The sequence below is a fragment of the Lampris incognitus genome, chromosome 9 (genome assembly GCF_029633865.1).
Source record: "Lampris incognitus isolate fLamInc1 chromosome 9, fLamInc1.hap2, whole genome shotgun sequence".
Lineage (NCBI taxonomy): Eukaryota > Metazoa > Chordata > Actinopteri > Lampriformes > Lampridae > Lampris > Lampris incognitus.
This window is the reverse complement of record NC_079219.1, coordinates 33,676,041-33,703,891: the sequence shown is the minus strand read 5'-3', so window position 1 is coordinate 33,703,891 and position 27,851 is coordinate 33,676,041. Positions and strand designations below refer to the sequence as shown.

Genomic DNA, 27,851 nt, shown 5'->3' with positions numbered 1-27,851 from the left:
ACCAATGGGAGGCTTATACCCACAGCCTTCTTCCTGTGAGTCAGACTACTCACCCCATGACAGAAATGCCTCAACCCTCTCCATTTCTGCTGGGAATTGCAGATAAAATGGAATATAAAATAAAAAAAGCTTTGGAGGCATGCATTGATTCTCATTTTGCAGGACACGGTGCAGAATGAGAGTAAACTGGGTATTTCTCCTTGTGAATGTGGTTGGAACAAGCAGGTTCTGACTGACATGCTTTATTTCATGCTTGGCTTACTTGTAAATGGGGTACTACCATAGTGAGGGAAAATCCCTGTGCGTCTATGCAGGGTGCGTGATCGGCCCGTCACGTTGTTTAGGGGAACACGTGTTAATATTGTGATATTGTATGGGGGTATGGCTGTATACATAGTAGTAATTCATGCCAATATATTTTCCTGCCTGAACAGTTGTGTTGCATTGTGTTTCGGTATCAGCCACATTGTCTGTGTCCTGCTTCCAGCTAGTTTAAAATGTGGCTGCTAGGCTTCCCATTTTCTACAGGAAAAGTCCATGTCGCCTGAGGATTTTCTCCCCCCCCCACACACTTTGGAGTCAGCGTTGCAGGTGGATGTCAGTGTGCCAAAGAACCAGCATTGAATACTGGCTCTGTCTGTCTGTCAGTGCTGATAGATGTGGTTGGTACACCTACATCCAACAAATCCATTATTCATTTTATTATCTGCAGCTGTGTTTATCCTGCTATGCTAATGCAGCCGAGCCAGATTTCTTATTTTACTCTCTTTCTTTATTGTCCCTGAAATCTTTTTTAAATTGTTGTGAACTTCCCCCCAAATTAGTTCCTACCTGTAAATAGGTTCCGTCCTGGCGGTTTTAAATGCATGCCCTTTGTTCCCCGGGGGCGCTGTTCTGGTGTGACGCCTCAAGCCTAGCTTCAGCGAGCGCGTATGCTCGGAGCTGGTGAGTCACGCTTTCGATGCTCTTTCCATCATGTTCTTCATTTGTTTATTTAAAGTTATATTATGGTATTGCGAGGTGCTGACGAACTTATTGGTTTATTCTCCATTGTATAAATTAGTTGTAATTTTGATTTAGACTATTAATATGTGTTTGGCTAATTTAATTAGCCTTGTGCTAGCTTCGACGCCGGTCGCGTGCGTTAACATTTTCTGTCATTTTGGAGCTCCTGCCTTTTCTTTCGGTCATCTTTGCTTATCATTTCCATTATTTTGACCCAAATGATTTTGCTGCGTCATCTACATGCAACAGTAATGATCGTCCAAGTGCTTCATTTGCCCTCTTTCTACATGCCCAGGCATTTTTTTCTCTCCCTTTTCCCCCCACAATTGTATCCGGACTATTACCCCACTCTTCCGAGCCGCCCAGGTCGCTGCTCCACCCCCCTCTGCCGATCCAGGGAGGGCGGCAGACTACCACATGCCTCCTCTTATCTGACACACGTGGAGTCACCAGCCGCTTCTTTCCACCTGATAGTGAGGAGTTTCATGGGGAGGACGTAGCGCGTGGGAGGATCACGCTATTCCCCCCTGCCCCCCCCCCGGAACAGCCGCTACGCTACCCGGACGCCCCCATGCCCAGTCATTTTAAGGCAAAATTGTTATCAGGGTTCTTTTGGTAATCAAGGTAATTGAATGATTCGATTATTTGAGAGAGCCCTAGCTGCGTATCTGCTGCTATCTACAGTTTGTTGTCTTTTTGTTTCAAATGTCAAACATTGTATGTACACTAGCGGCAACGGAGCAAGATTTCCGTCATGGCTCTTCCATATCCAGAGCTGCGCAGTGCTGAAAAACAGTGAGCCGATTACCTGCCCCTACCACAGGTCTTCTCACGCATGGACTTCAGTTGCTGGAGTAGCGTGTGCTGCAGGCAGCTCTGGCACGACTGCAGGGTTGTAATAGAGGTCAGTGTTGGCCATATGTCACAGACAGCATTTTGACTTAACCACCACACAGAGGAATGTATCTCAGCACACTTCACAGGAAACACACGTGGACATGCGGGCAAACACACACACACACACACACACACACACACACACACACACACACACACACACACAAAAGTGCTTAGCCATTAGCCTGGGCTGGGGTTTTGAGCTTTACAGCAGGTAACACGACTTCCAGTGTTAAGCAGCTTCCATCTCTGTTGAACTTTCCAACAACATCCCTGCCATTGACGTGTAAACAATTCTTCATGTTTGTGTGAATACAGTAATACAGGGTCCAGACTCCAGACAGAAAGTAACTTACCTCCTCCTGCACTCTGTGTGTGTGTGTGTGTGTGTGTGTGTGTGCGCGCGCGCGCACGCGCGTGTGTGAAAGAGAGAGAGAGAGAGCGATGCGTATGAAGATGAGAGGCCTGCAAAGCAGTCTATCGAGAGAAAGTGAGACTGCATCAGGCAGACACCGGCAGAAGCAGAGAGACAGAGAGAGAGGCACAGAGAAGAACATAATAACATGAAACTGATAGCAAGAGGGTCGTGAACCTATTTGGAGCTTCCTGCTCCGTTCTGCTAGCCACAGAGAAAGTATGAAGCCATTATTGCTCCCTCATTTTTGTCTCATACCCGCTGGTGGGGACATTATCTTCCAGTCAGCCTGTGTCCAGTCAGGCTATTTCATTGCAATGAGCTAATGTGTTGTGATGCTCATTCAGGCCTGACCAGTGCTGCTGACTCCCTCAGAGCCCGGATGAAATCGATTTTAGCCCAGCCATTAAGAACAGTGGGCGCAAAATTCACTGTTTCCCTGCTTTCCTGTGGGGCCCTTGAATCTGTATTGCTAGCATCTGTTCCCTAATGCACTACATATACGCTATATGTATACCCCCCTACCTCGCCTCCGCACCATAGACTTTTATGGTCTCCTCTATAGGGTCTTGGTATTTACTGCGGTTTTTCCCTATATGTCTTTCTCTTTCTGTTCTCTTCCTATATCCTTATTACACACACTATGCTTGATCATGGTTTTAGTCTCTCTCTCTCTCTCTCTCTCTCTCTCTCGCTCGTTCACCTTTATTTTCATTTCAACTGTCTACTTGCGTGTTCTTTGCCTTCATATTAATGGTACAATTGAATTTTAATGACACAGTTGATTTCTGTCACATGAAGCTTAATTGATAGCCTAGCTGACAGGTTTGGTTTTTGATAGAGCATGCTGTTGCTCCCAGCATTCATACGAATCACTGCTTGACCGAACATGCCCATTTGATGCTGGGCAATTAAATCATGAACAATCAACTTTAAATGATCACACTCCATATTCTGGTTTTATGCAATTTAGGAATGAGAGTGACTCAAAACTTATTTTGTCACACTGTTATATGTGTGTGTGTGTGTGCGCGCGCGCATGCGCGCGTGCGCATACGTGTGTGTGTGTACATGCATGTGTGTGTGTTTGTGATCCAGTACTCTAGCTGCAAGCTAATTAGCTGGTTTCCATTCATAGTTGCACGATGATTAAGTGTTGATGTTATTGATGTTTGTGTAAAGTTTGGAATAGCTTTCTGTCTGCAGTATTCTCTGTTTTTTTTTTTTTAAAAATCTGGTTTTCCTCTTTTAATTACCGTTTATCTCCTGAATTAATTTTGTTTCGCTTGAAAGATATGTTAACATTCATACATAATTATCTAACCGTGATGCGGATGCTTTTATGCAAAAGAGTTGTTTCCCAAACCTTTAGGCATATTTAATATATGATTTTTTTTTTTTTGCAGCATCTGTTTGACTGTTCTCTGCTCAGGTCTGTTCTTCTCTGCTGTTTTCTACTTGTGTGAATGGAAAGTGGGAAACCACTCAGTATCATTCATGGCTGCTGTTGGAGCATTATCACTACAACATATATGTAGAGATAAAGAAGGAAATTTTAATTGTTTCCCGTTAACATGCGTCTGTGTGTTGCCGGATGAAAGCGGCGGATTAACACCAGAGCCACAGCTCAGCAGGCTGGATGTGAGCTGGCAGCAGCAGTTGGTAAAACACATATTGTATGGTCGTCTGATCTCTTTCATATAAAGATCTGTAGAATTTAGGTTTATTTGAGAAAATTGAGATCAGGATCGATGCAATAGTCAGTCAATAATATGACCAAAATAATGAGCTTTAGTGTTAATTTGCTTGTTTACCACCATTACATTGAAATATATTTACATTATGTGGACCTCGCTGCTACTGCAGCATTATCCATGGATCAGGGGGTGGAGCAGGTCATCTAGTAATCGGAAGGTCGCTGATTCGATCCCCGGCTCCTCCAGAGAGTGTGTAGAAGTGTCCTTGAGCAGGGCACTGAACCTGGCAGGTTGGTGCCTTGCATGGCAGCCTCCACCATCAGTGTATGAATGTGTGTGTGAATGTGAGGAGGAATATGTTGTAAAGCACTTTGAGTGGTTGGTAGACTAGAAAAGCACTATATAAATGCAGTCCATTTACCATTTTACCATTCAGCTGAAACGTGGCTTCAAAAGACGACTTCATTTGACATCTTGCTGTGTGTGTGTGTGCGCGCGCGCGTATTCACGTGGGAGAGACTGACAGAGAGTCAAATCAAGTCAATTTCATTTGTATAGGCCATTATCACAAATTACAAATTTGCCTCAGAGCTAGAGGGTCAGAGACAGATGGGGTTTACCTCTCTACCAGGTGCCTCTCTCCCTTTTCTTTCACTTCTCCTTTACTCTCACTTTCTCCCTCAGTTTTTATTTTGCACTCTATCAGAGTCATGCTCAATACTGTTTCTTTTAGCACAGTGCTTTTACTGGTCACTGATTTCAAGTTTATTTACATACAATGCCTTCAGAAAGTATTCAGGCACAGGGCATCTGGGTAGTGTAGCGGTCTATTCCGTTGCCTACCAACACGGGGATCCCTGGTTCGAATCCTCGTGTTAACCTCTGGCTTGGTCGGGCATCCCTCCAGACACAATTGGCCGTGTCTGCGGGTAGAAAGCCAGATGTGGGTATGTGCCCTGGTCGCTGCGCTAGTGCCTCCTCTGGTCGGTCGGGGCGCCTGTTTGGGGGGGGGGGACTAGGGGGAGTAGCGTGATCCTCCCACGTGCTACTTTCCCCTGGTAAAACTTCACTGTCAGGTGAAAAGAAGCAGCTGGTGACTGACTCCACATGTATGGGAGGAGGCATGTGGTAGTCTGCAGCCCTCCCCGAATCGGCAGAGGGGGTGGAGCAGTGACCGGGATGGCTCAGAAGAATGGGGTAATTGGCCAAGTACAATTGGGGGGAAAAAGGGAGGAAAAAAAAGTATTCAGGCCCTTCACTTTTAGTGCACTTTGTGTTATAGATTTCATTTTAAATGAATGAAATTGTAACCCATCAATAATCCATCAGCAACCCAGTAACCCATCTCTACACTCAATAACCCATAATGACAAAGTGCAAACATATTTTTACAAATATTTGCAAATTTATTAAAAATCAAAAATCGAAATTTCTCATTTGTATAAGTACTGGGACCCTTAATTCAGTAGTTTGTTGAACACCCTTTGGCAGCAATATGGCTTCAAGTCTTCTTTGGCAAGTCTCTACAAGCTTTGCACACCTCGATTTGGACAATTTATCCCATTCTTCCTGGCAAATCCACTCAAGCTCCGTCAGATTGGATAGGAAGTGTCTGTAAACTGCCAGCTCCAGGTCTCTTTACAGATGTTCTATGGGGTTTAATTCTGGGATAAGAACAGGCGCGGACATAAACCAAAAAAGGTCCAGGGGGTGCAGTTCATCATCTTTTATATTGATAAGATTCCATGAGTTAAATGTTAAGAGTTGCTCTACTCGTTTCTAAGGGGATCGATAGACAGAGCCAGTATACATCAAATTATATCTTCTCAAGATGTGTCACCCTGGTTGAATACATGTCTGTGCGTCATGATAAAAAAAAAAAAAAAAGATTCCTCAACACAGATGTCCAGGAAGAGGATACAACAAATAGAACCACAGAATAGTGCACAAGGGGTCAAGTTCATGCCTGTCTATCCATTTCAACACAGTTCACATTGTCCTCAATTCTACCCAAGAGGGGGAAAGTCATTGTACTGCAAGCAACAGATCCTTACACATCAGTTGTGACATTTACTTCCCGCTGTTCAGCACTTACATTTATAGAGTTACACAGATGGAAAAAAAGAAAGAAAGGTTGTTGAGGATATTCACAAGACGGAAACTAGAATAAATTCAAATTCTTGTTAATCCCCCGCTGTATTACAATATAGTAACCATTTCATCCAATCCAATCTACTACTACTACTACTTTTGGCTGCTTCCATTAGGGGTCATCACAGCGGATCATCCGTTCCCATTTCTTCCTGTCCTCTGCATCTTCCGCTGTCACACCAGCCACCTACATGTCCTCCCTCACCACATCCATGAACCTCCTTTTTGGCCTTCCTCTTTTCCCCTTGTCTGGCAGCTCCATATTCACCATCCTTCTCCCAATATACCCAGCATCTCTCCTCCACACATGTCCAAACCATCTCAATCTTGCCTCTCTTACTTGGTCTTCAAACCAACCAGAGCTGTCTCTCTAATATACTCATTCCTAATCCTGTCCTTCGTCATTCCCAATGAAAATCTTAGCATCTTCAACTCTGCCACCTCCAGCTGCACCTCCTGTCTTTTTGTCAGTGCCACTGTCTCCAAACCATATAACATAGCTGATCTCACAACCATCTTGTAAACCTTCCCTTTCACTCTTGCTGGTACCCTTCTGTCACAAATCACTTGTGACACTTGTAACGACCATGGATGACTAGACTTGCTAGCCCTTTGTTAACAGGTCAGACCCTTTAGTCGACTGGTTAACGTAGTCACCCATGGTGCAGGAGACCTGAGATCGCCTCCTGGCCAAGGCAATTCCCAGCCGCCCCCTAAATTCGTTACTTTGGTGTCAGAAGTGAGATAGTAAGACCGTGAGGCCATCGGAAGTGCGCGAGGCCGTCGGAAGCGCGTGCATCCAGAGATGTGAGGGAGCTGATATGCTGAAGCACGGGGTTGCGCTTCCCAAAGGAAGGGGATAAGTGTAACGACTACGGATGACTGGACTCGCTAGCCCTTGGCTAACGGGATGGACCCTTTAGTCGACTGGTTAACATCGTCGCCCGTGGTGTGGGAGACCTGGGTTTGCGTCCTGGCCGCGGCGGTTCCCAGCTGCCCCCTGAATTCGCTACACACTCTTCTCCACCCACTCCATCCTGCCTGCATTCTCTTCACCTTCTTCTTCTGCCGACTTATAAAATCCTAAATTGGCTTGCCCCATCATACCTGTCTGATCCCCTACATTCCATCTCAAGCTGTGTGTTTGTGTGTGTGTGTGTGTGTGTGTGTGTGTGTGCTTATTTTCCTACAACAATGGGGAACAAACGTCTCCATTAGGATAGAAAAACTAGAAACCAACTACGTTGTGGGGACACTTTATGGGTCTCCATTAGGAAAAGGGTCTACTTTAGGGTTAGGACTTGGGTTTAGGGTTAAAGTTAGAATTAAGATTGGGTTAAGGGTTAAGGTTGGGCATGTAGTTATGATGGTTAAGGTTACAGTTAAAGGGAAACTTTTAATGTGGATGACTAATCAATGTTGAGCACAAATATAGTCAATTGAAGCAATCAATTTCTCAGCACGTGCTATATTGACAGAGAGATCCAGGTTTTCCTGGTCGTTGAGCCTTGCCGGCAGTGCCTATATGTACCAGGATGCATTGCGTGCAAATTTCTGACACCCAAATCCTTCTTAAGTCCGTCCAGCTCATGGAGGCGGGCGTTTCTTGTGGCTCAGTGTACAAGAACATCATCTTCAAATCTTAACTCTTAGATTAGAAAACCGAAAAATGATATAAATGGAATTGGTTTAGATTTATTGACATCAAACATGCCTTCTTGTTTTATCATGCCTGGATGCGAAAACTACAGAAAGAAGAGAAAGGATGAAGTAAGAATAATCTACCACCAATTACCAACACATGTTGAACGGTGCAAAGAATTGCTGTGAGTGATCAAAAGGCCCAAATATGACAAGAACGCAACAACACCACCACTGGGAAATCTTTGGTTATACTCTTTGCGTTTTACAGCAGATGACTACAACAGGGACATACAGTCAGAGTTGATGGGAGGAAGCATCAAGAAATTGCTTAAGACATCTGCTGTGCCTTCTTTTTGGAAGCGAATGGCAATGGAAAACCCTGTCCCTGCCCTTGAGAAGCACTCCCATAGCATGACACTGCCACCACCAAGCTTCACTATAGGGATGGTATTAACCAGGTGATGAGCAGTGCCTGGTGTATGCCAGATATAGTGCTTGGAGTTCTATCCAAGGAACTCTATTTTTATTTCATCAGACCAGTGAATCTCTTTCCCTTTGCTTTCAGATTCTTTAAAATGTTATTTAGCAAACTCCTAGCTGGTTGTCGTATGCCTTTCACTTAAGAGTGGCTTCCAGTGATCACCAACCTTGCTCCTGGAGCACTACCATCTTGCTGGTTTTCACTCCAACCCTAATTTAACACACCTGATCCAATTAATCAAGGTCTTGGTAAGTATGTAATTAGTCGAATCGGGTGTGCTAAATTAGGGTTGGAGTGAAAACTATCAGGATGGTAGTGCACCAGGAACAGGGTTGGTGACCAGCCTCTCTACCGTAAAGACCTGATTGATGGAGTGCTGCTGAGATGGTCTTCCTTCTGGCAGGTTCTGCTATCTCTTGCAGAGGACTTCCGAAGTTGTGTTAGAGCAGTCATTCCCAGAGACTGGGTCGGGACCCACAGGTGGGTCACAGGAGATATTATTTGGGTCACCAAATAAATTTGCAGAATTTCTTCCAGTCTTTAAGACGTATATCTGCAGTACATCTTTGAGCCACATGAGGGAGTTCATTGGTATTTCCACCACACGATTTTCGCCAGAACACAGAAATAGACTGAACACTGCATCTGATATGCGCATTGTGCTCTCCTCTTGTACACTGACTGGAATGCAATATTAAAAAACAAGCACACCTATCTATCACATTAGCAAGGTGTAAGTAAAATTAAAATTGGATATATGGTGTTAAAATTTTGGAAAGAGTAATAGAAGCTAGGTTAAGAGGAGAGGCTACAATTAGCGAGCAGCAGTATGGTTTCATGCCATGAAAGAGCACTACAGATGTAATGTTTGCTTTAAGAATGTTGACTGAGAAGTATAGAGAAGGCCAAAAGGAGTTACATTGTGTCTTTGCAGATTTAGAAAAAGAATATGCCAGGGTGCTGAGAGAGGAGGTGTGGTATTGTATGAGGAAGTCGGGAGTTGCAGAGAAGTATGTAGGAGTGGTGCAGGATATGTATGAGGGAAGTGTGACAGTGGTGAGGTGTGCGGTTGGAATGACAGATGCGTTCAAGGTGGAGGTGGGATTACAAACCCCAATTCCAATGAAGTTGAGACATTGTGTAAAACGTAAATAAAAACAGAATACAATGATTTGCAAATCCTTTTCGACCTATATTCAATTGAATACACTACAAAGACAAGATATTAATGTTCAAACTGATAAACTGTATTGGGTTTTTTTTTTGCAAATATTCACTCATTTTGAATTTGATGCCTGCAACACGTTCCAAAAAAGCTGGGACAGGGGCATGTTCACCACTGTGTTACTTTTAACAACACTCAATAAGCGTTTGGGAACTGAGGACACTAATTGTTGAAGCTTTGTGGGTGGAATTCTTTCCCATTCTTGCTTGACGTACGACTTCAGTTGCTCTACAGTCTCCGTTGTCATATTTTGCGCTTCATAATGCGCCACACATTTTAAATGGGAGACAGGTCTGGACTGCAGGCAGGCCAGTCTAGTACCCGCACTCTTTTACTACCCTAACCCAGTCATGACACTCACCTGTTTCCAATCAACCTGTTCACCTGTGGAATGTTCCAAACAGGTGTTTTTTGCGCATTCCTCAACTTTCCCAGTCTTTTGTTGCCCCTGTCCCAGCTTCTTTGGAACGTGTTGCAGGGATCAAATTCAAAATGAGTGAATATTTGCAAAAAACAATAAATTTTATCAGTTTGAACATTAAGTATCTTGTCTTTGTAGTGTATTCACTTGAATATAGGTTGAAAAGGATTTGCAAATCATTGTATTCTGTTTTAATTCACGTTTTACACAGCGTCCCAACTTCATTGGAATTGGGGTTTGTACATCAAGGATTGGCTCTGAGCCCTTTCTAGTTTGCAATGGTTATGGACAGGTTGACGGATGAGATCAGGCAGGAGTCTCCGTGGACTATGATGTTTGCGGATGACATTGTGGTCTGTAGCGAGAGTAGGGTGCAGGTTGAGGAGAGCATGGAGAGGTGGAGGTATGCACTGGAGAGAAGAGGAATGAAAGTCAGTAGGAGCAAGATGGAATACCTATGCGTGAATGAGAGGGAGGACAGTGGAATGGTAGGATGCAAGGAGTAGAGGTGACGGAAGGTGTGCAAGTTTAAATACTTGGGGTCAACTGTCCAAAGTAACGGGGGATGCAGAAGAGTGGTGAAGAAGAGAGTGCAGGCAGGGTGGAGTGGGTGGAGAAGAGTATCAGGAGTGATTTGCGATAGAAGGGTACCAGCAAGAGTTAAAGGGAAGGTTTACAAGATGGTTGTGAGACCAGCTATGTTATATGGTTTGGAGACAGTGGCACTGACGAAAAGACAGGATGTGGAGCTGGAGGTGGCAGGGTTGAAGATGCTAAGATTTTCACTGGGAGTGATGACGAAGGACAGGATTAGGAATGATTATATTAGAGGGACTGCTCCAGTTGGACGGTTTGGAGACAAAGTAAGAGAGGCAAGATTGAGATGGCTCGGACATGTGTGGAGGAGAGATGCTGGGTATATTGGGAGAAGGATGCTGAATATGGAGCTGCCAGGGGGTAGGAAAATAGGAAGGCCAAAGAGGAAGTTTATGGATGTTGTGAGGGAAGACGTGCAGGTGGCTGGTGTGACAGAGGAAGATGCATAGGACAGGAAGAAATGGAAACGGATGATCCGCTGTGGCGACCCCTAACAGGATCAGCCAAAAGTAGTAGTAGGTGTAAGTTAAATTGCACAATTGGATACTTGGAGTAGGCCTGAAAAGATAATAGCCAGGGTAAGTAAATAGCACATAATGACCCCAATGAGATTTGACGAATTGATTGTTGACTGTTCGAATTTAATGTTTGATAACAATGGCTTACACAAGCCTACTTGTTCTGATAATAAGCATTAGCATTTCAAAAAACTTTCAACAAGAAGCATGTTTTCAATAGCACTGAATGTTTGTATTGCAATAATTGTACTTATAACACTGAATCTAATATGAAAGGCTAGTGTAAATTTTTTTACTGATGAAAAATATTGAGAGCGTGTTTACCCTGCCTAAATGCACTTATTTTTTCTCATTTATAAAGTATTTAAAATATGTTTATTTTACTGAGAGGAAATAAAAACGAGAGTCTGTTATATCCGGCACGGTGGCTTGGTGGTTAGCACTGTTGCCTCACAGCTAGAAGGTCCTGGGTTCGAACCGCAGGTCGTCCCAGGTCCTTTCTGTGTGGAGTTTGTATGTTCTCCCTGTGTCTGCGAGGGTTTCCTGCGGGTGCTCTGGTTGCCTCCCACCATCAAAAAGACATGTACTATGTTAGGGTTGATACTCCTGTCTGTGCCCCTGAGCAAGACAATGGAAAGAAGAACTGGAGTTGGTCCCCGGGTGCTGCAGCTGCCCACTGCTCCTATACAATAGGATGGGTTGAATGCAGACAACAAGTTCATTGTATGTATGTACACTGACAAAGTGTATTCTGTTCTAAATGCATTTATTTGGTCTCACTTATTTCATTCATAAAATATTTAACGTACATATTTTTTCAATAACACGTGCATAAAGCCAAGATCTTAGATATACATTTACCAAATGTATATCTCTTCAAAATGGCTGGTTTACCTATTCAAGATAATATATAAGGTGATGTGGAAATTGCAGTAAAAATGGTCAGGAACTTTTTGGTCACCTCCCTGACCAAGGTTTGTTTTGCCCAGTTATTCAGTTTCACTGGATGTCTAACTCTAGGAAGATCCCTGGTGGTTCCAAACTTCTTCCATTTCCCAATTATTGAGGCCACTTGGCTCCTGGGAACACTCGAAGCTTTAGAAATGGTTTTATATTTATGCTTCGCCACAATTTCATCACGGAGGTCTACAGAGAGTTCGTGGCTTGTGTTTTTGACCCAACACCCTAACAACGGACTGTTCAGGCTATCAGGGTCTGGTAGACGCCTTTGTAGTCTTAGGGCCAAAAGAGAGAGACTAAAGAGAAGTTTCTATCCACAGGCCATAAGAACTCTCAACATATATGACCTTTCACATACTTCTGACAGCTAGGTTTTTATTTTTTGTTTGTTTTATTTTGACTTAAGAATGCACTGATCTTTTGTCTTTTATCTCTATATAATGGGCCTATTTCTGTGCATGTGAAAAATAAAGTACTTGAACTTGAACATGCAGTGTGAATTATGGGACCTTATATACACTGGTGTGCCTTTCTAAACTATGTCGAATCAATTCAGTTTGCAACAAGTGGACTCCAATCAAGTTCTCGACACAGCTCAAGGATAATAAAGCAAACAGGGTGCACCTGGCCACAATATGAAGTGCCACTGCAAATGGTCTGAATACTTATGTAAATGAGACTTCGGTTTTTGATTGTTAATAAATTTGCAAACATTTCTAAAAACATTTTTTCACTTTGCCACTATGGGCTATTGAGTGTAGATTGATGTGCAAAAATTGCAACATTATCGACTTGAAATTAAATCTACAACAAGTTCAAAAAATGAAGTGGTTGTTCATCTGAGAAGAGACATGACACCAGTGACCCCCGTTTCCATCCAGGGGGTCAGTGTCAACACTGGAATACAAGTACCTGGGGGTGTATATAGACAATAAACTGGACTGGACTAAGAACACTTGATGCCCTCTGCAAGAAGGGACAGAGCCGTCTCTACTTTTTGAGGAGGCTGAGGTCCTTCAACATCTGCCAGACAATGCTGAGGATGTGGTATGAGTCTGGTGGCCAGTGCTCTCCTGTTTGCTGTTGTGTGTTGGGGCAGCAGGTTGAGGGTAGCGGATGCAAACAGGCTCAATAAACTGGTCCGCAGGGCTGGTGACGTTGTGTGGGTGGAGATGGACTCTGGCGGCGGTTTCTGAGAGGAGGATGCTGTTGAAGGTTACGTGCCATCATGGACAATGTCTCCCACCCATTCCATGATGTGCTGGTCGGGCACAGGAGTACCTTTAGTGATAGACTCATTCTGCTGAAATGCACTACAGAGCGCCACAGGAGGTCACTCCTGCCTGTGGCCATCAAACTTTACAGCTCCTCCCTCAGCGTGTCAGACACTCTGGGTCAATAGTCATTAGACTGGCTCTTCCACTTATTTTACCCTGTCGGTGTTTGTTTGTGCTGTTTGTTTCATGCTGCAGTATTGCAGTATAGATCGTGTGTTATATGCTGGAGCGTGGTGCACATATGTTTACATATTTTATTCTTATTTCTATTTCTTATTTTATCTTCTATTTCTATTTTCTTGTTATATTGTATCTTGTTATTTTTTCTTTAGTAGAGCGTGAATTTCCCCTCGGGGATTAGTAAAGTATTTCTGGTTCAGGGTGGCACAGTGGTTAGTGCAGTCGCCTCACAGCAAGAAGGTCCTGGGTTCAAGCCCCGGGATAGTCCAACCTTGGGGGTCATCCCGGGTTGTCCTCTGTGTGGAGTTTGCATGTTCTCCCCTTGTCTGTGTGGGTTTCCTCCGGGTGCGCCGGTTTCCTCCCACAGTCCAAAGACATGTAGGTCAGGTGAATCGGCCGTACTAAATTGTCCCTAGGTGTGAATGTGTGTGTTAATGTGTGTCGGCGCTGTGATGGCCTGGCAGCCTGTCCAGGGTGTCTCCGCGCCTGCCGCCCAATGACTGCTGGGAAAGGCTCCAGCATCCCTGCGACCCTGATCAGGATAAGCGGGTTGAATAATGGATGGATTCTGATTCTGAAGAGGTCTGAATGCTTTCTGAAGCCACTGTACCCCGCAATTACATCTACATTTGGTCTCAAAGGGCTTTACTTGTTCAAACAGTGAAAACTAGTATTTACAGTAAACCACACCACATAACCTTTGTCCCTGGGTTTGGTATTGATGATATCCTTTGCAGTGGATTGCCACCCATGTCAGTCAGGGGTACATGGTTTCTGTGGAGTTTTCTTATGTGACTGACTGGTATGACACAGTGAACGTGTGTGTGTGTGTGTGTGTGTGTGTGTGTGTGTGTGTGTGTGTGTGTGTGCGCGCGCTTGTGTTTTGTTGCTCCATCTTGTGCACTGGTATTAACCATGTGGTGGCGGTGGAGTTACCAGCAGAACACCAGGTCATGTCAGTCCATGCTAGATGACAGCAGAGAGCCCCGGCCAGGCTTTGGAACGGTGACAATGCCACAGTGCCTGACCTTTAACAGTTATTGATGTTAGTAAGAGTAATTAGATGGATCTCTGCGTAATGAAATTATATGCTGTGGCAAGTGACAGAAAGACTGGCGTCGGAAAATTATGAAATAAAGTCAATGTGCTCTCTTGCCAAACCCACAATCTCACAATGATATGTTTTTTCTTCCCCCTTGATGTCTACGCAAGTAAAATACTGGTTTGATCAAGTAGCAGTTTTGCTCTGCTATGAGTTGAGAGGAGTATTCTTTATGGGTTTAATTCTATGTTGAATGCTGCAAGTTGTACTTTATACCATATGATTGGTCATGTGAAGAAAATCTTTCATACTGTTACTTCGATTAAAGGGTGAGTCAAGTTTATTCTTTGACTGATAACTGCATAAAGTTGTATATCTCCACATGTAACTGAGACAAGTGGATTGTGTTGTTGCACTCATACGCTGCAGGTGGCGGATGTAGTCTGGTTTATGTCCTAGCTCCACGAGAACCTTCTCCAAACTGTTTGGGTTGATGGTGAAGTGTTGTCTCTCCTGCTGATGGACAGCTGATCCATCTTTTTGTCTGTCTGCGTATCAGTCTATCTGTATCAGGATTTGCGTTGCTGCCCTCCGACCTGACTGACCTTTCTGTGGGTTTCTCTCGTGTTTCAGGGTTTCACCGCAATGAGGATATGAAGGCCATTGATGTTCTTCCCATCCTCAAGGAGAAGGTTGCCTTCCTCTCAGGTCAGCTGTACACAGTTATAAATTGTCATTATGAGATATCATATTGAGTACTGTAAATTTCTCTAGGTCTTCCACAGTTGCTTTTTACACAGCTATGTGAATATATTTGGCATCGAGAAATCTTTCATCCTTACAATTTAAAACATTTTGAAAAAAGTAATTGAAGTGAGGGCTTGCATTTTTTTTTTGATTTTCCCCTTTTTTCTCCCCAATTGTATCCGGCCAATTACCCTACTCCTCCGTGCCATCCTGGTCGCTGCTCCACCCCCTCTGCCAATCCAGGGAGGGCTGTAGACTACCACGTCTCCTCCGATACGCGTGGAGTTGCCAGCCGCTTCTTTTCACCTGGCAGTGTGGCGTTTTGCCAGGGGGACATAGCATGTGGGAGGATCACGCTATTTTCCCCAGTTCCCCCTCCCTCCTGAACAGGCGCCCCGACTGACCAGAGGAGGCGCTAGTCAGCGACCAGGACACATACCAACATCCAACTTCCCACTCACAGACACGGCCAATTGTGTCTGTAGGGACGCCCGACCAAGCCGGCGGTAACACTGGGATTCGATCCGGCAATCCCCGTGTTGGTAGGCAACGGAATAGACTGCCACGCCACCCGGATACCGAGGGATTGGTTTTTACAAAGCAAACACTGAGTAGTACTTGGATTTCTTGGAATTTTTTTTCTTTGAAAGCCTGTCCTGATGGGTGGAAAAGAGGCTTGGTCAATGATAAAGTCAGTAATAAAACAAACCAATTAGAATTTCAAACCTGTCCTCGAGGTATTGCCCAAGCCAAAGAACAAGGTTGTATTTGGTTGATGCATGATAGCAGTGGTATTCATTTATGTGCCATCGAGGGCCATGTAAGGCTGGTTTCACTGATTTACACACCTTCAGACAGACATAAGAGGACTCATCTGTCACTTAGCTGGTGTGGTGCTTGGTTGGAAATAAAACCTGCATGCACACGGCCCTCCATGGCACATAACTGGTTACCACTTCTTTAAAGCAACTATGAGCCTGGTTAGAAGTAGATTTTGGCCAATTAGATTGACTATTTCTTATATCATGAAACGCTGATGGTGGTGTTTGATTTCCATACCCAGGGGGCAGAGACAGGCGGGGAGGTCCTGTCCTCACCTTTCCAGCACGGAGCAACCATGACAGAATACGATCCGAGGACCTGCGGAGGCTCATAGCCTACCTCGCCACCATCCCCAGGTGGGGGAATGCACCGATAAACAGACACACGTTGGCATGATAAAAGTTGTTTTCTATCAGCACTAAACTGGCCTTTTCTTGTAAGGTATGAAGCACTGGGATTTACTTGCCACTTGGCTCCACCATGGCTTCAAATAGCTCAAAATATGTATTACATATGGGCATGTGCAGGCACACACACACACACACACACATGCACGTACATACAGACACAGACCCTTCTTTTGTTCCTGCGTTAATTTGTACCAGACTCCTCCTCTTGGCCTTTGAAAACACACACACACACACACACGCCGCACAACTCTCCACTGCCATACTCAGATCTCAAATGTTCCCAACTAGCATGGATTTTAGAGGAAAAGACCAGAGCAGTCTGCAGAGCAGTGCCCGGGGCTACAGATTAGAGACAGGATGGTTTGATTTGGGATTCTCTGTGAAGGTTGAACCCCCTGTCCCAGCACTCCTAACCTATGCTCTCTCTCTCTCTCTCTCTCTCTCTCTCTCTCTCTCTCTCTCTCTCTCTCTCTCTCTCTCTCTCTCTCTCTCTCTCTGTCTCTCTCGCTCTCTCTAACTATCAGTTTCAAATGAGGTGCTGATACCTTTTATGTAGGTTACTGACCATCGTTTTTTCTAGTCTCTCTCTTTCAATATCTATCTTTCTCTCTGTACTGGTGACGACATGTGGTTAGAGTGGGTCAGTTCTAATTTAACACAGTGCTAAGTGCTCCCAGATCTCCTCCTCCTCCATATCTCTCTCTCTCTCTCTCTCTCTCTCTCTCTCTCTCTCTCTCTCTCTCTCTCTCTCTCTCTCTCTCTCTCTCTCTCTCTCTCAGTTGGTGTTAAGAAGCTCCAGGCTTTTCTATTCTTTCTCAATCTGTACTGTGTTAACCTCCAGGATAGGGTTTGGAAACTCCTCTTGTTACTGAATGGTCTTGTGTTGTGTGTCCTATTCGGTTCAGCTGTATTACTAGTTCAGCACAGGGTTGGATAACTTTGCATAGCTAAAGGTGGAGCTGTTTTGAGCAAAGTTTATTAGTTTGAGTGGGGATGTTTTTGCTATTCTGTCCTGATAGTTACTGTGCTGTTCTATACTGGATGATGTTGTCTTGTGTTTGCCCGTAGGGTGGACTCTGATGTTCACCTCTGCAGCACTGCAGATCTGCGTTGCAGCAAAAGTCAGTCTGAATGATGTCTTTGCTTGAAAAGGGTTACAAGGAGGGTTTTTCAAGTGCTTTGTGGTTTTTGTGAGATAGTTACGATTAGTTTGGACTATAAATTAGGTTGAATAACAGTGTTAGCGTTCACCGTCCTCGGTAATAAAAGGCTGGCAGTCTGCTGCAGGCTGTCAGTTGCGGGGGGGGGGTTGTGTTACCCTTCCTCAGCTTTGCGCTGCATCTCGACATTGTTGAGCAGCCTTGCAGGAGGAAGCGGGCTCGGAGGCATCTTGCTGTGCGTCCGGTCAGTCTTGAAGAGCTGTGGTTTGTGGGCGGGAGCGAGAAGACCCCCAAACTTGTCTTCCCGAGAACTCCTTTGAGAGGTTTAGAAAAGCGGGAGAGGTGAGGCCACAGGAGCTGTAGACCAGGAGATGCAGTAAATATCTTGGAGGTGACTGGCTTTCCGATATTTGGGCCGAGAAGGAAAATAACTCATCAGTTACGGTGACACAGAAGGAGGTCAAGCGTCTTTTAAGCTTGTTTCCTTTTCACTTTGCTTCTGCCCTCTTTCTCTCTCCCCCTTTTTCTTTTCCCTCTTCCCCCCAGTCTCTTTCTCTACACTCTACTCCGTCTGGCTGCCGATGTGTTTTAAGTGAGGTCAGTGTTGGTTGGTGCAAGAGGGCCTGCACTTGTTTTTGTCTCCTGCTAGACACATTTAGATTAAAGCCTTTTAACACGCAGAAACAACCTTTTATGGACTTAGATGCCGACACGACTCCCGGTAAGCAGGGGTGAAAATTCAGCTTGCAGATGTTTTAAATGCACCCCAGACAGAAATACTGCAGAGGAGAATCCATTTGTCAAATTGTCATATGAACTGGTTTTTTGACATTTTTAATGGAAAGAGTTTGACTTTTACCGTATTTCACCATCTATTTTCAAGTGGTATTTGTAGACAAGTTGCAACTTCAGTTGATATATCATTTAATTTTCCATTTCTTTCATTTGCCTTTTTATCTCTCTATATATATATATGTACACATACCAAATAAATGATGTTGTCCTTATTGCAAATTGACCTCTGTTTTCGTGCTTCTCATCACCAGTGAGGAGGTGGCCAGACATGGCTTCACGGTCATCGTGGACATGCGTGGCTCTAAGTGGGACAGCATCAAGCCGCTGCTGAAGATCCTGCAGGAGTCTTTTCCCTCTTGCATCCACGTCGCCCTCATCATCAAGCCAGACAACTTCTGGCAGAAGCAGAGGACTAACTTTGGCAGCTCCAAGTTTGAATTTGAGGTGGGTGCCATACCACTTTTTATTTTTATTTTTTTCACGGTTTCATAGACAAGTAATGCTCTTCTCTGTTTTCCATTGTATTGCTGTTGCTTCTACTGGGTTGTTGTGAGGTTACAAACTTTAATTGAACTGTTTTGTTTTTTTCTCCTGTATGACAGAGAATCCAAATTCCTCTAGTAGACATTAGTTGGTTTTGTTTGTTGTGAATGATGGTTGGAATTTCTCTTAATTGGGGCGTCTCAGCGGGAAAGCTCATCTATAATGATGATTTATTTATTGATTTATTTATTGATTTTTTTGCAGAAACTGTCTTGAGGGAAAAATATTTGTGCAGAAGCACCATTTATTTTATTTATTTATTTATTTTTATAATTAAATTTTTTAAAATTATTATTATTATTTTAAAATTTGTGCAGAAACTGCCTTGGGGGAAAATATTTGTTCAGAAGCACCATTTAATTGTTGCATCTTCTCAGTGATACATAGATGAGCAATTTGCTTTTAACCTATTGTGTTTTTGGTTTGTTTAGCAACTAGTCCCAGTTTAAGGGCTCTAATTGGAGTGCTGCGTGGTGGCGGTGGAGCAGCTCCGTCCCGTGTGGGCATGTGGTGCTGGTATATTTAGTCCCCACCAAGTTACTATGGAAACTAGATATGTAGGACATGGCCCAGCGTTTCATCTCCGCGGAAGGGGAGCCGTATTTGAACTAGCCACTTGGGTTTTTAGTCATGTCATGAAACAGCTTTACGTGAAGTGATAGTGATCATGAGCGAGAGGGTCTTTGGTTTCGAATCTTTTTGACCTTCAGGAAGAATCTGGAGACGGAAAGTAAACAAAACGTGTGCTCACCTCCCTCAGCAACTGCTGCTGGAGAATGGCCCAACTGTAGACAGTAGTGTGTGTTGTTGTAGTGTGTGTGTGGGTTTATCCTATTGACCTGGAATTAGTTGGCTGTTTGTTTAAAAAAGTGTGTATTTTGAATTTGACTGGTTTAGTTAAGATTAAATTACCTGATCTATTGTGGAAACAAGGATACTGGTCATGATTAGGCCTATGATCAAACTGGGGTAAAGATCAATTTGCTATTCATTTAAAAATTGATGAGCAGTGGAAATTGATTGTCTTCTGTGTTCAGGTGCTGCAGACTAGATTACTTGTGTGGTGTCATTAGCCCAGAGATCACCATTTCCATTGGCCTTTCACATTGAGTGAAATGAAATGAATTGGCTCCAGCTCAGCTACACATCTCACCATTTGCTCTGTGTCCTGTGCTGAGGTGAAACCCCAACAATCTCCGTTTTCAGTTCCTGAGGTTTTAAGTCCATGTGTATTCTGTCTTATTAATGATAACATGAATGCAGCTTAAAATGTCTGGAATGTTGTTATTTTGTTCTTCAACCCACCTATGCAAACAGCGGACATGGATGACCAGTGGCTCTGCACATTCCTCTCATAATCCTTGGTTAACTCTGGCATTTCTGGGAAACGCTGAGAGTTGATCAGTTGATAATGATGATGATGATGATAACCACAACCTCTCACCTTTTCTTTTATCCAACCTTTGTCTCTCTCACTCCCTGTTCCTCTCCATGCTTCTTTCTCCTCTCCCTCTTCTGTCCCTCCTCTCTCCTCTCTCCCACCCTTCCTCGGGCTCTCTCTCCTTCCCTGTCTTCATCACAACCCATCGGTGTCAAACTCCTCCACCAGACGGTCATGGTCTCTTTAGAGGGTCTGACCAAGATAGTGGACCCCTCCCAGCTGACAGCTGACTTTGAAGGCAGCCTGGAGTACAACCACGATGACTGGATTGAGGTTTGCCCACCTTCTCTTTTGTTCTTTATCATCCTTTTCTTTTATTATAATAAACTGCCTCTACTGAGAACAGAAAAACAACATAAAACCCTTATTAGGGAGTAATTTCTCTGATGATAATTGGTTGAATACATTTCTAATTTGAGATTTGATTGTCTTTTCTTATTTTTACCCAACTGTTTTTGCTCTGCACTTTCTTTTCATTATACAGGTCTTACTCCCTTCAGTCCTTATCACCCTATTCTGATAGGTTTTAAGCACCCATCTTTAACAGATAACTTGAGGCCGCTTCTAACTTCTATTTCAGGTGCGTCTCTCCTTTGAGACCTTTGCAGGCGACGCGGCACGGGCCCTGTCACGTCTCGAGGAGCTCCAGGAGACGCTGTCTCAGCGTGACCTCCCGCGGGACCTGGAGGGGGCTCGCCGGCTCATGGAAGAGCATGCCGCATTGAAGAAACGGGCCACCAAGGCCTCTGTGGAGGAGCTGGACACCCAGGGACGAAGGCTGCTGCAGAGGCTGCAGACACAAACCGGCGGGGTCGGTAGTGGCGGAGAAGGAGGGTATGGTAACCGCACTGGCGGAGCCGGCGGGGATTCCAATGACCATCACCACGGGTTTCATGCGCACATAGATGCCCATGACCTGATAGCTAAAGTGACGGGTTTGTTGGATAAGTTGCACGGGATGCGTCAGCACCTGCAGCAGCTGTGGCACATGAGGAAGCTGAAGCTGGACCAGTGTTTCCAGCTGCGCCTGTTCGAACAGGACGCCGAGAAGGTTAGACAACTGTCCTATTGTAGTCTTACCCATTCTTATCTAGTAGATTTAATATAAATACAGTCCATGGGGCATCCGGCTGGCATGGTGGTCTATTCCATCGTCTACCAACACGGGGATCGCCGGCTGGAATCCCCATGTTACCTCGGGCTTGGTCGGGTGTCCCTACAGACACAATTGGCCATGTCTGCAGGCGGTCATTGCACTAGCAACTCCTCTGGTCGGGCGGGGCGTCTGTTCAGGGACGAGGGGGAACTAGGCGGGAACAGCGAGATCTTCCCACGCGCTATGTGAAACTTCTCACTGTCAGGTGAAAAGAAGTGGCTGGCGACTCCACATGTATTAGAGGAGACATATGGTAGTCTGCAGCCCTCCCCGGATCGGCGGGGGTTGGAGCAGCAATTGGGATGGCTCAAAAGAGCTGGGTGATTGGCCAGGTACAATTGGGGAGAATAAGGGGGAAATAATAAATAAATAAATACAGTCCATGTCGTAACTGTCAACATTTCTATGCCAAAACAAGTCAATGGAAAGAGTTGAAGTGAATTGACCTCCATGCTGCCCACATCAATACATTACCTGCCTACTTATTTTTTCCTGCCCCCCCTGACCTAGTTTGATATTCATGCATACAAAGTAGTTTAACTGCGATCCAAACTGTGTGTGGTATTCTCTAATTGGTATTCTCTAATGCGTGTGCAGTCATGCTAGCCTCAGCCTGCTGTTGGAAAATGTTATAATAATCCCAACATGTAATTCTTCAGGATAACTTTCATCCCTGTGTAAGTCAGATTAGTGAGGCTCTGAATGGATGCAAGGGCTAAAGAGATGTTGGTGCACTGATATTACTGACAAATGTTGGCTTGTTCGGCAGACATAATTTTTATGCTGATCTATTTTATCAAACAGACAACCTCAGCAGAGAAAAATCTCACATGTGCAGCTCAAATGTGTTTCGAAATCTCTGCTGTGAAAGCTTTAAGGATGTTCGGTGGACGTTTATGTGAGACGACTAGCCACCACTGAAATCTTTAAAGATTTATTATCAACATTGGTGTTCAACCAAAAATTCCTTCATCTGTCCAGTCCCATTTTATATTTAGAACTGCTCCTATTCGCTTTCCGCTTTTATATGATTATTTATATGTAGTCAATATTGTTTTCAGTGTTCAGTTATGTGAAGAGATAAATCCCTGTAAGCAAATAATACTCCATAATGTGCGCTCCATGATAATGTGTACATCCAATAGACAATACGTCCAGTAGACAAATATAATGTTTTTTCTTTCTGTATGTGCGACTGCTAGAGAGCGAATGGATATGAGTGTGCTTATGCGTGCTCATCCGTGCACGTGCATCAGCGTGTGTGCAAGCATTGTGTGCTGTACGACCCTAATGTTGCTGCTGAGTGCGATGTTGTGCATTGGAGCTTGTTAATGTAACTCATCTGAACGTTGCACAACTTGAGGTACACGCAGAGAGGCCTGCTGTGGAAAAATATGTTTGACAGCCAGGTCAGGGCTGTAATTACACACACACACACACACACACACACACACACACATGAAGTTACACTCTCACTGTTGTTTCCACTCATCACAGGAGTAGAAATTGACCTCAATCAGTATAACAATGAGAGGTGTGGGTTAATTTCAAACTATAAACAACTTGGTCTCAACAGCAATGCTGTTCGGGGTGAGAAGAACCCATGTTTGCAATCTAAAGCAGTGTTAAGGGCTTTGTACCAAAACAATACTTACCACACTTTATATGAAAAAAATTATGTCAGATTGTTTTTCCATCTCATTATCTTAAAAACGCAAATGACTACCTTATTTGATTAAATGTCAGTATTATCATACCGACATTTAACCAAACATCTCGATATAAATCAATACCGTGAATTGTCATGTACTTAAAACATCAATTTCGGGCATCTGGGTGGCGTGGCGGTCTATTTCGCTGCCTACCAACACGGGGATTGCCGGTTCAAATCCCCATGTTACTTCCAGCTTGGTCTACAGACACAATTGGCCGTGTCTGCGCGCGGGGAGCCGGATGTGGGTGTGTGTCCTGGTCGCTGCACTAGCACCTCCTCTGGTCGGTCGAGGCTCCTGTTCACGGGGGAGGGGGAACTGGGGGGGGGGTAGCGTGATCCTCCCATGTGCTCCGTCCCCCTGGTGATACTCCTCACTGTCAGGTGAAAAGAAGCGGTTGGCGACTCCACATGTATCAGAGGAGGCATGTGGTAGTCTGCAGCCCCCCCCCCCCCTGGATCGGCAGAGGGGGTGGAGCAGCAACTGGGACGGCAAGAAAGAGTGGGGTAATTGGCCAAATACAATTGGGAGAAAAAGGGGGGGGGAAACACCAATGTCAGCGGTCATTTTGTTAGAGAAGTAACCTTTTTCCTCCAATTAGTCGACATATTGACATATTGTGAGATATGTCATTATAGTTGCTACCCTATGTGTGGTGACGTCTGTGTGACTGAATGTTGATGTGATTTTTTTCGTCCATTCGTTTTTCCTCATAGATGTTTGATTGGATCATGCACAACAAGGGTCTGTTTCTGACCAGCTACACAGAGATCGGCGGGAACCATCAGCACGCTGTCGAGCTGCAGACCCAGCACAACCACTTCGCTATGAACTGCATGGTAGGTTACTACCGCTCTCTCTCAAATGCAAATTCAAAAGTGCTTTATTGGCATGACAGAAAGGCACTTGTATTGCCAAAGCAGTCATTACAAACAGAACAAAAAATCAGAACATATAGTACCAAACATGTACATATACATAGACAGATACAAGAAATCAGAACATATGCAGGTGTCTCTCTCTTGCTCTTTCACTCTCATGTTCTCACACTATCTTTCACACACACACTCACACACACATGCTTTATCTGCCTTTCTTTCTGTATCTTTGTCACAGCCTTCTTCCCGGCCATTTTTCTCCCTTGGATTCGGGCTGTGTAGAACTGTCCTGTCCTGTCACTGTGTCTTACCCAACATCATCTAGCTATTTCCCAACCGACGCTGCCCCCATCTGACTCTGTCCTGCCTCTTCGTAATGGCTGTTCCCATAACTGAACCCCCCCCCCCCCCCCATATCTCCTTTGTGACCCCACTGTGATTTGTAACCCTGACACCAGTTCACATCCAGCCTGACCCTTGTGTCACATCAGCCCTCCCCGAACTTGGTGGCGTCTGCCTTATCTCTAACTTGACCCTTTTGTTTTTCCTCTTTGGCACAGTGTTGCGCAAAAATTCAATATCTTCTTCCATTGACAATAAATGAGATGCAGTTCAGATGTTGTCATATCGTGATGCATAAATCTGTGTCTAAATTTTAATGATAATGAGAATTTATTACCTAATATTTCTCACAAAATGAACTCTTAAGATATTTGAGGGAGTATTATTTGAAAACCAGTTTGGATTTGATATTACACTTTATACTAAATAGCTCAATGTAATAGACCTCATTTGGATTCTTTAACTTGGTATTTTTGAATATGTATTAACAGATATTGTGATATATCGATATAGTGTAAAATTCCCTCAAGATTATATTTTCAATATCGCCCAGCACTACTTTGGTATCCTCACTATTCTCAGCTGAGCTTCCCGTTTACTGTCTGTCAAGTCACTTTTATTTGTATAGCCCAATATCATAAATTATAAATTTGTCCCGGGGGCTTTACAGCAACACAACATCCTCTCCATAGACCCTCGCACTGGATAAGGAACAACCCCCCCCCCCCAAAAAACCTTTAACAGGGAGTAAAAAATAGGAAGAAACCTCAGGTAGAGCAACAGATGTGCAACTCTGTTCATCAGAAACACTTATCGTCTCATCTCCCACCTGGCTCTATTAACCTTTTCTCTGTTTCTCAACCACCACCACACACGTTCTGCCTGCCCCTTCCTACCCCATCTCATATTATCCATTCACCTGACTTTACCCCACACTAAAACATGGCGTTCATCATGTTTTCATACCCGTTACCCTCCGAGCTTCACAGGACCACCTATTTATCTGCTGTTAGAGTGTAAATCATTTACCGTTTCTGCCAGTATGATCAGATCTGGTGGATCTTAATATCCCGTGACGGCCTGGCCCCCAGTCTGACCTCTCTCTCCCCTCTGTAAGCATCCTTATCTGAATCCTGTGACGCATTGTGCCATCCCACATGTCCACCTCTCCTCTCCTCTTCATCTCTGATGTGCATGTGACCTTGCAAAGGAAAATGAGGCCACTGTTTGCCCAGGGAGCTCGCCGGTCACGGCACAGGAAGTGTGCATGATGGCACCTGTGCTGGTGGTAGGGGTCCCGTGTTTGGTGTCTATTTTCAAATTTCTTTGTCGTTTGTTTTTTTTTTTCATTTTGAGCTGATGCTGTTTTGTAACAAGAAACTTGGTTACCGTTCTTTCTTTTTTATTACTTCCTTCCTTTCTTAAGCTGTTTATTTTGTTTGCTCTTTCTCCTGTTGCTCGTTATCTCTTTTTCCGTTTCTTTCTATCTCTGTCTTTCTTTGTTTTTTTCCCCCTAATTGTATCCTGCCAATTACCCCACTCCTCTGAGCTGTCCCGGTCGCTGCTTCACCCTCTCTGCCAATCTGGGCAGGGCTGCAGACTACCACATGCCTCCTCCGATGCATGTGGAGTCGCCAGCCACTTCTTTTCACCTGAAAGTGAGGAGTTTCACCAGGGGGACATAGCGTGTTGGAGGAACAGGCTGACCAGAGGGAGGTGCTAGTGCAGCGACCAGGACACATACCCACATCCGGCTTCCCACCTGCAGACACGGCCAATTGTGTCTGTAGGGATGCCCAGCTAAGCCAGAGGTAACACAGGGATCTGAACTGGCGATCCCTATGTTAGTAGCAACAGAATAGACCGCCATGCTACCTGGATGCCCTTCTTTGTTTTTTCTTTGTTTTTTAGGTGAAACATAATTACATTGAGGCCAGATTCTGTTATCAATATTGTATTGATTCATTCTACTTTTGAAACCGTTTGTCTTTCAGTACTTGGTCCTTGCTTGTAATAGATCAGACAGCAGAGCAGTAGGCAGTTCACAAGCAAGCCTGCAGCAGTGGCGGGGGTCAGATGGTCCCCCTCAACTCGGTCCCATAGACATCATGTTTTGCATGACTGGGCCATCATCTATTGGTGGAGCCAGGGACAACAGTTTGGTTGGGGGCATTGTGAGCAGAAGCTCTTGCTTATTTTTCTGCTCCAGTGAAAGCCACATTCGCTTCTTAAAATTGTCTTAAGAGAGATGATTATCATGCGAATCTGGCTTCAAATCTGTGTTTTTATCTGCCTGCCTTTGGTTAGCCCTCTTCCTCTGATTCAGAACAAGATTCTGTGTTTTTTTCCAGGGACATAATCTCCCCTCCGAGCACCACAGCTTTCTTTCAGAGTCAGATCTTCAAAGCCTGTTTTTTCTTTCTTAAGGGTAAATTGCTTCATTGTAGTGATGAAAATGTTAGTGGTACAGTAGTTAGATGCCAGTGAGAGGGTGCAGCAGAGGGGTTGAACCATGTTTACCAAAGCGCTCTACCTAATGTATCACTGGAGCATCCCTAGCCAGGCGGGACTCATTTCAACACTGGAGCAAAGAAAGGCATTGTGGGCCACAGCCCTTAGCCAGTTGTGTCAACACAGTGGACTGAGGGAGACCGCTAGGACAACAGTCCTAGAAAGGACAGAGAGGATCCTCAATATAAACACACACATGCACACACGCATGCAATTGGGCATACAGAGGGGATTGCAGCTGCCCTCCACCCATTCTTCCACAGGATGCCCAACTTCCCCTTCCTGTTGCCTCTGCATGAGCGGCTGGAAATACATAGTGTCAGGCTCATGACAGTGTTTGGGCTTGATGGACACGCTGTGTTTACATGGTGGATGTGAGGTGGGGCAGGGTCACATGAGAGCATGCGTGTGAATGTGTTGTTGTGGTGAGAAACTGTCATCGCCTCTGTTTGCCTGTCTGTGTTTGTCGTGGGAATGTGCATGTTTTAGGAAGGGTGGGTGTCTTTTGTTTGTGAGTTAATTCATAATTGTGCTTATGGTATAGGTTTGCTGGTCTAACTTCAAGTCTGTCACCTGATCAGCTTTGTGTAAAAGGGGCCTTAGCACTGTGGCTTTTAGTATTTGAAACGAGACATCGCTGTTTTAACATCGATGCACTGTCTTGGCTAAAGCTTGGGTTGAAACTAGGGGTCGACCGATATGTTTTTTTTTTTTTTTTGGTTTTTTTTCCCAGGGCCAATTATTGTTAAGTTATGGTTTATGATTGTCTATATTGTAACGTGCATGGATTAGTAGACACGCTGGCCGCTGGCTCGCGGGTCTGA

At 44.5% G+C, this 27,851-nt stretch overlaps 1 protein-coding gene across 1 annotated transcript in view; it reads left to right on the top strand.

Annotated features, from left to right (window-relative positions):
- The window catches only part of triob (trio Rho guanine nucleotide exchange factor b), a 225,301-nt gene that overhangs the window by 71,453 nt on the left and 125,997 nt on the right, over nt 1-27,851 (top strand). The window contains exons 3-9 of the mRNA XM_056286980.1: nt 15,144-15,218; nt 16,321-16,435; nt 18,696-18,888; nt 20,597-20,701; nt 21,009-21,267; nt 21,334-21,479; nt 24,013-24,135. Coding sequence (XP_056142955.1) covers nt 15,144-15,218; nt 16,321-16,435; nt 18,696-18,888; nt 20,597-20,701; nt 21,009-21,267; nt 21,334-21,479; nt 24,013-24,135 — 1,016 coding nt within the window. The remainder of the gene's footprint in view (nt 1-15,143; nt 15,219-16,320; nt 16,436-18,695; nt 18,889-20,596; nt 20,702-21,008; nt 21,268-21,333; nt 21,480-24,012; nt 24,136-27,851) is intronic.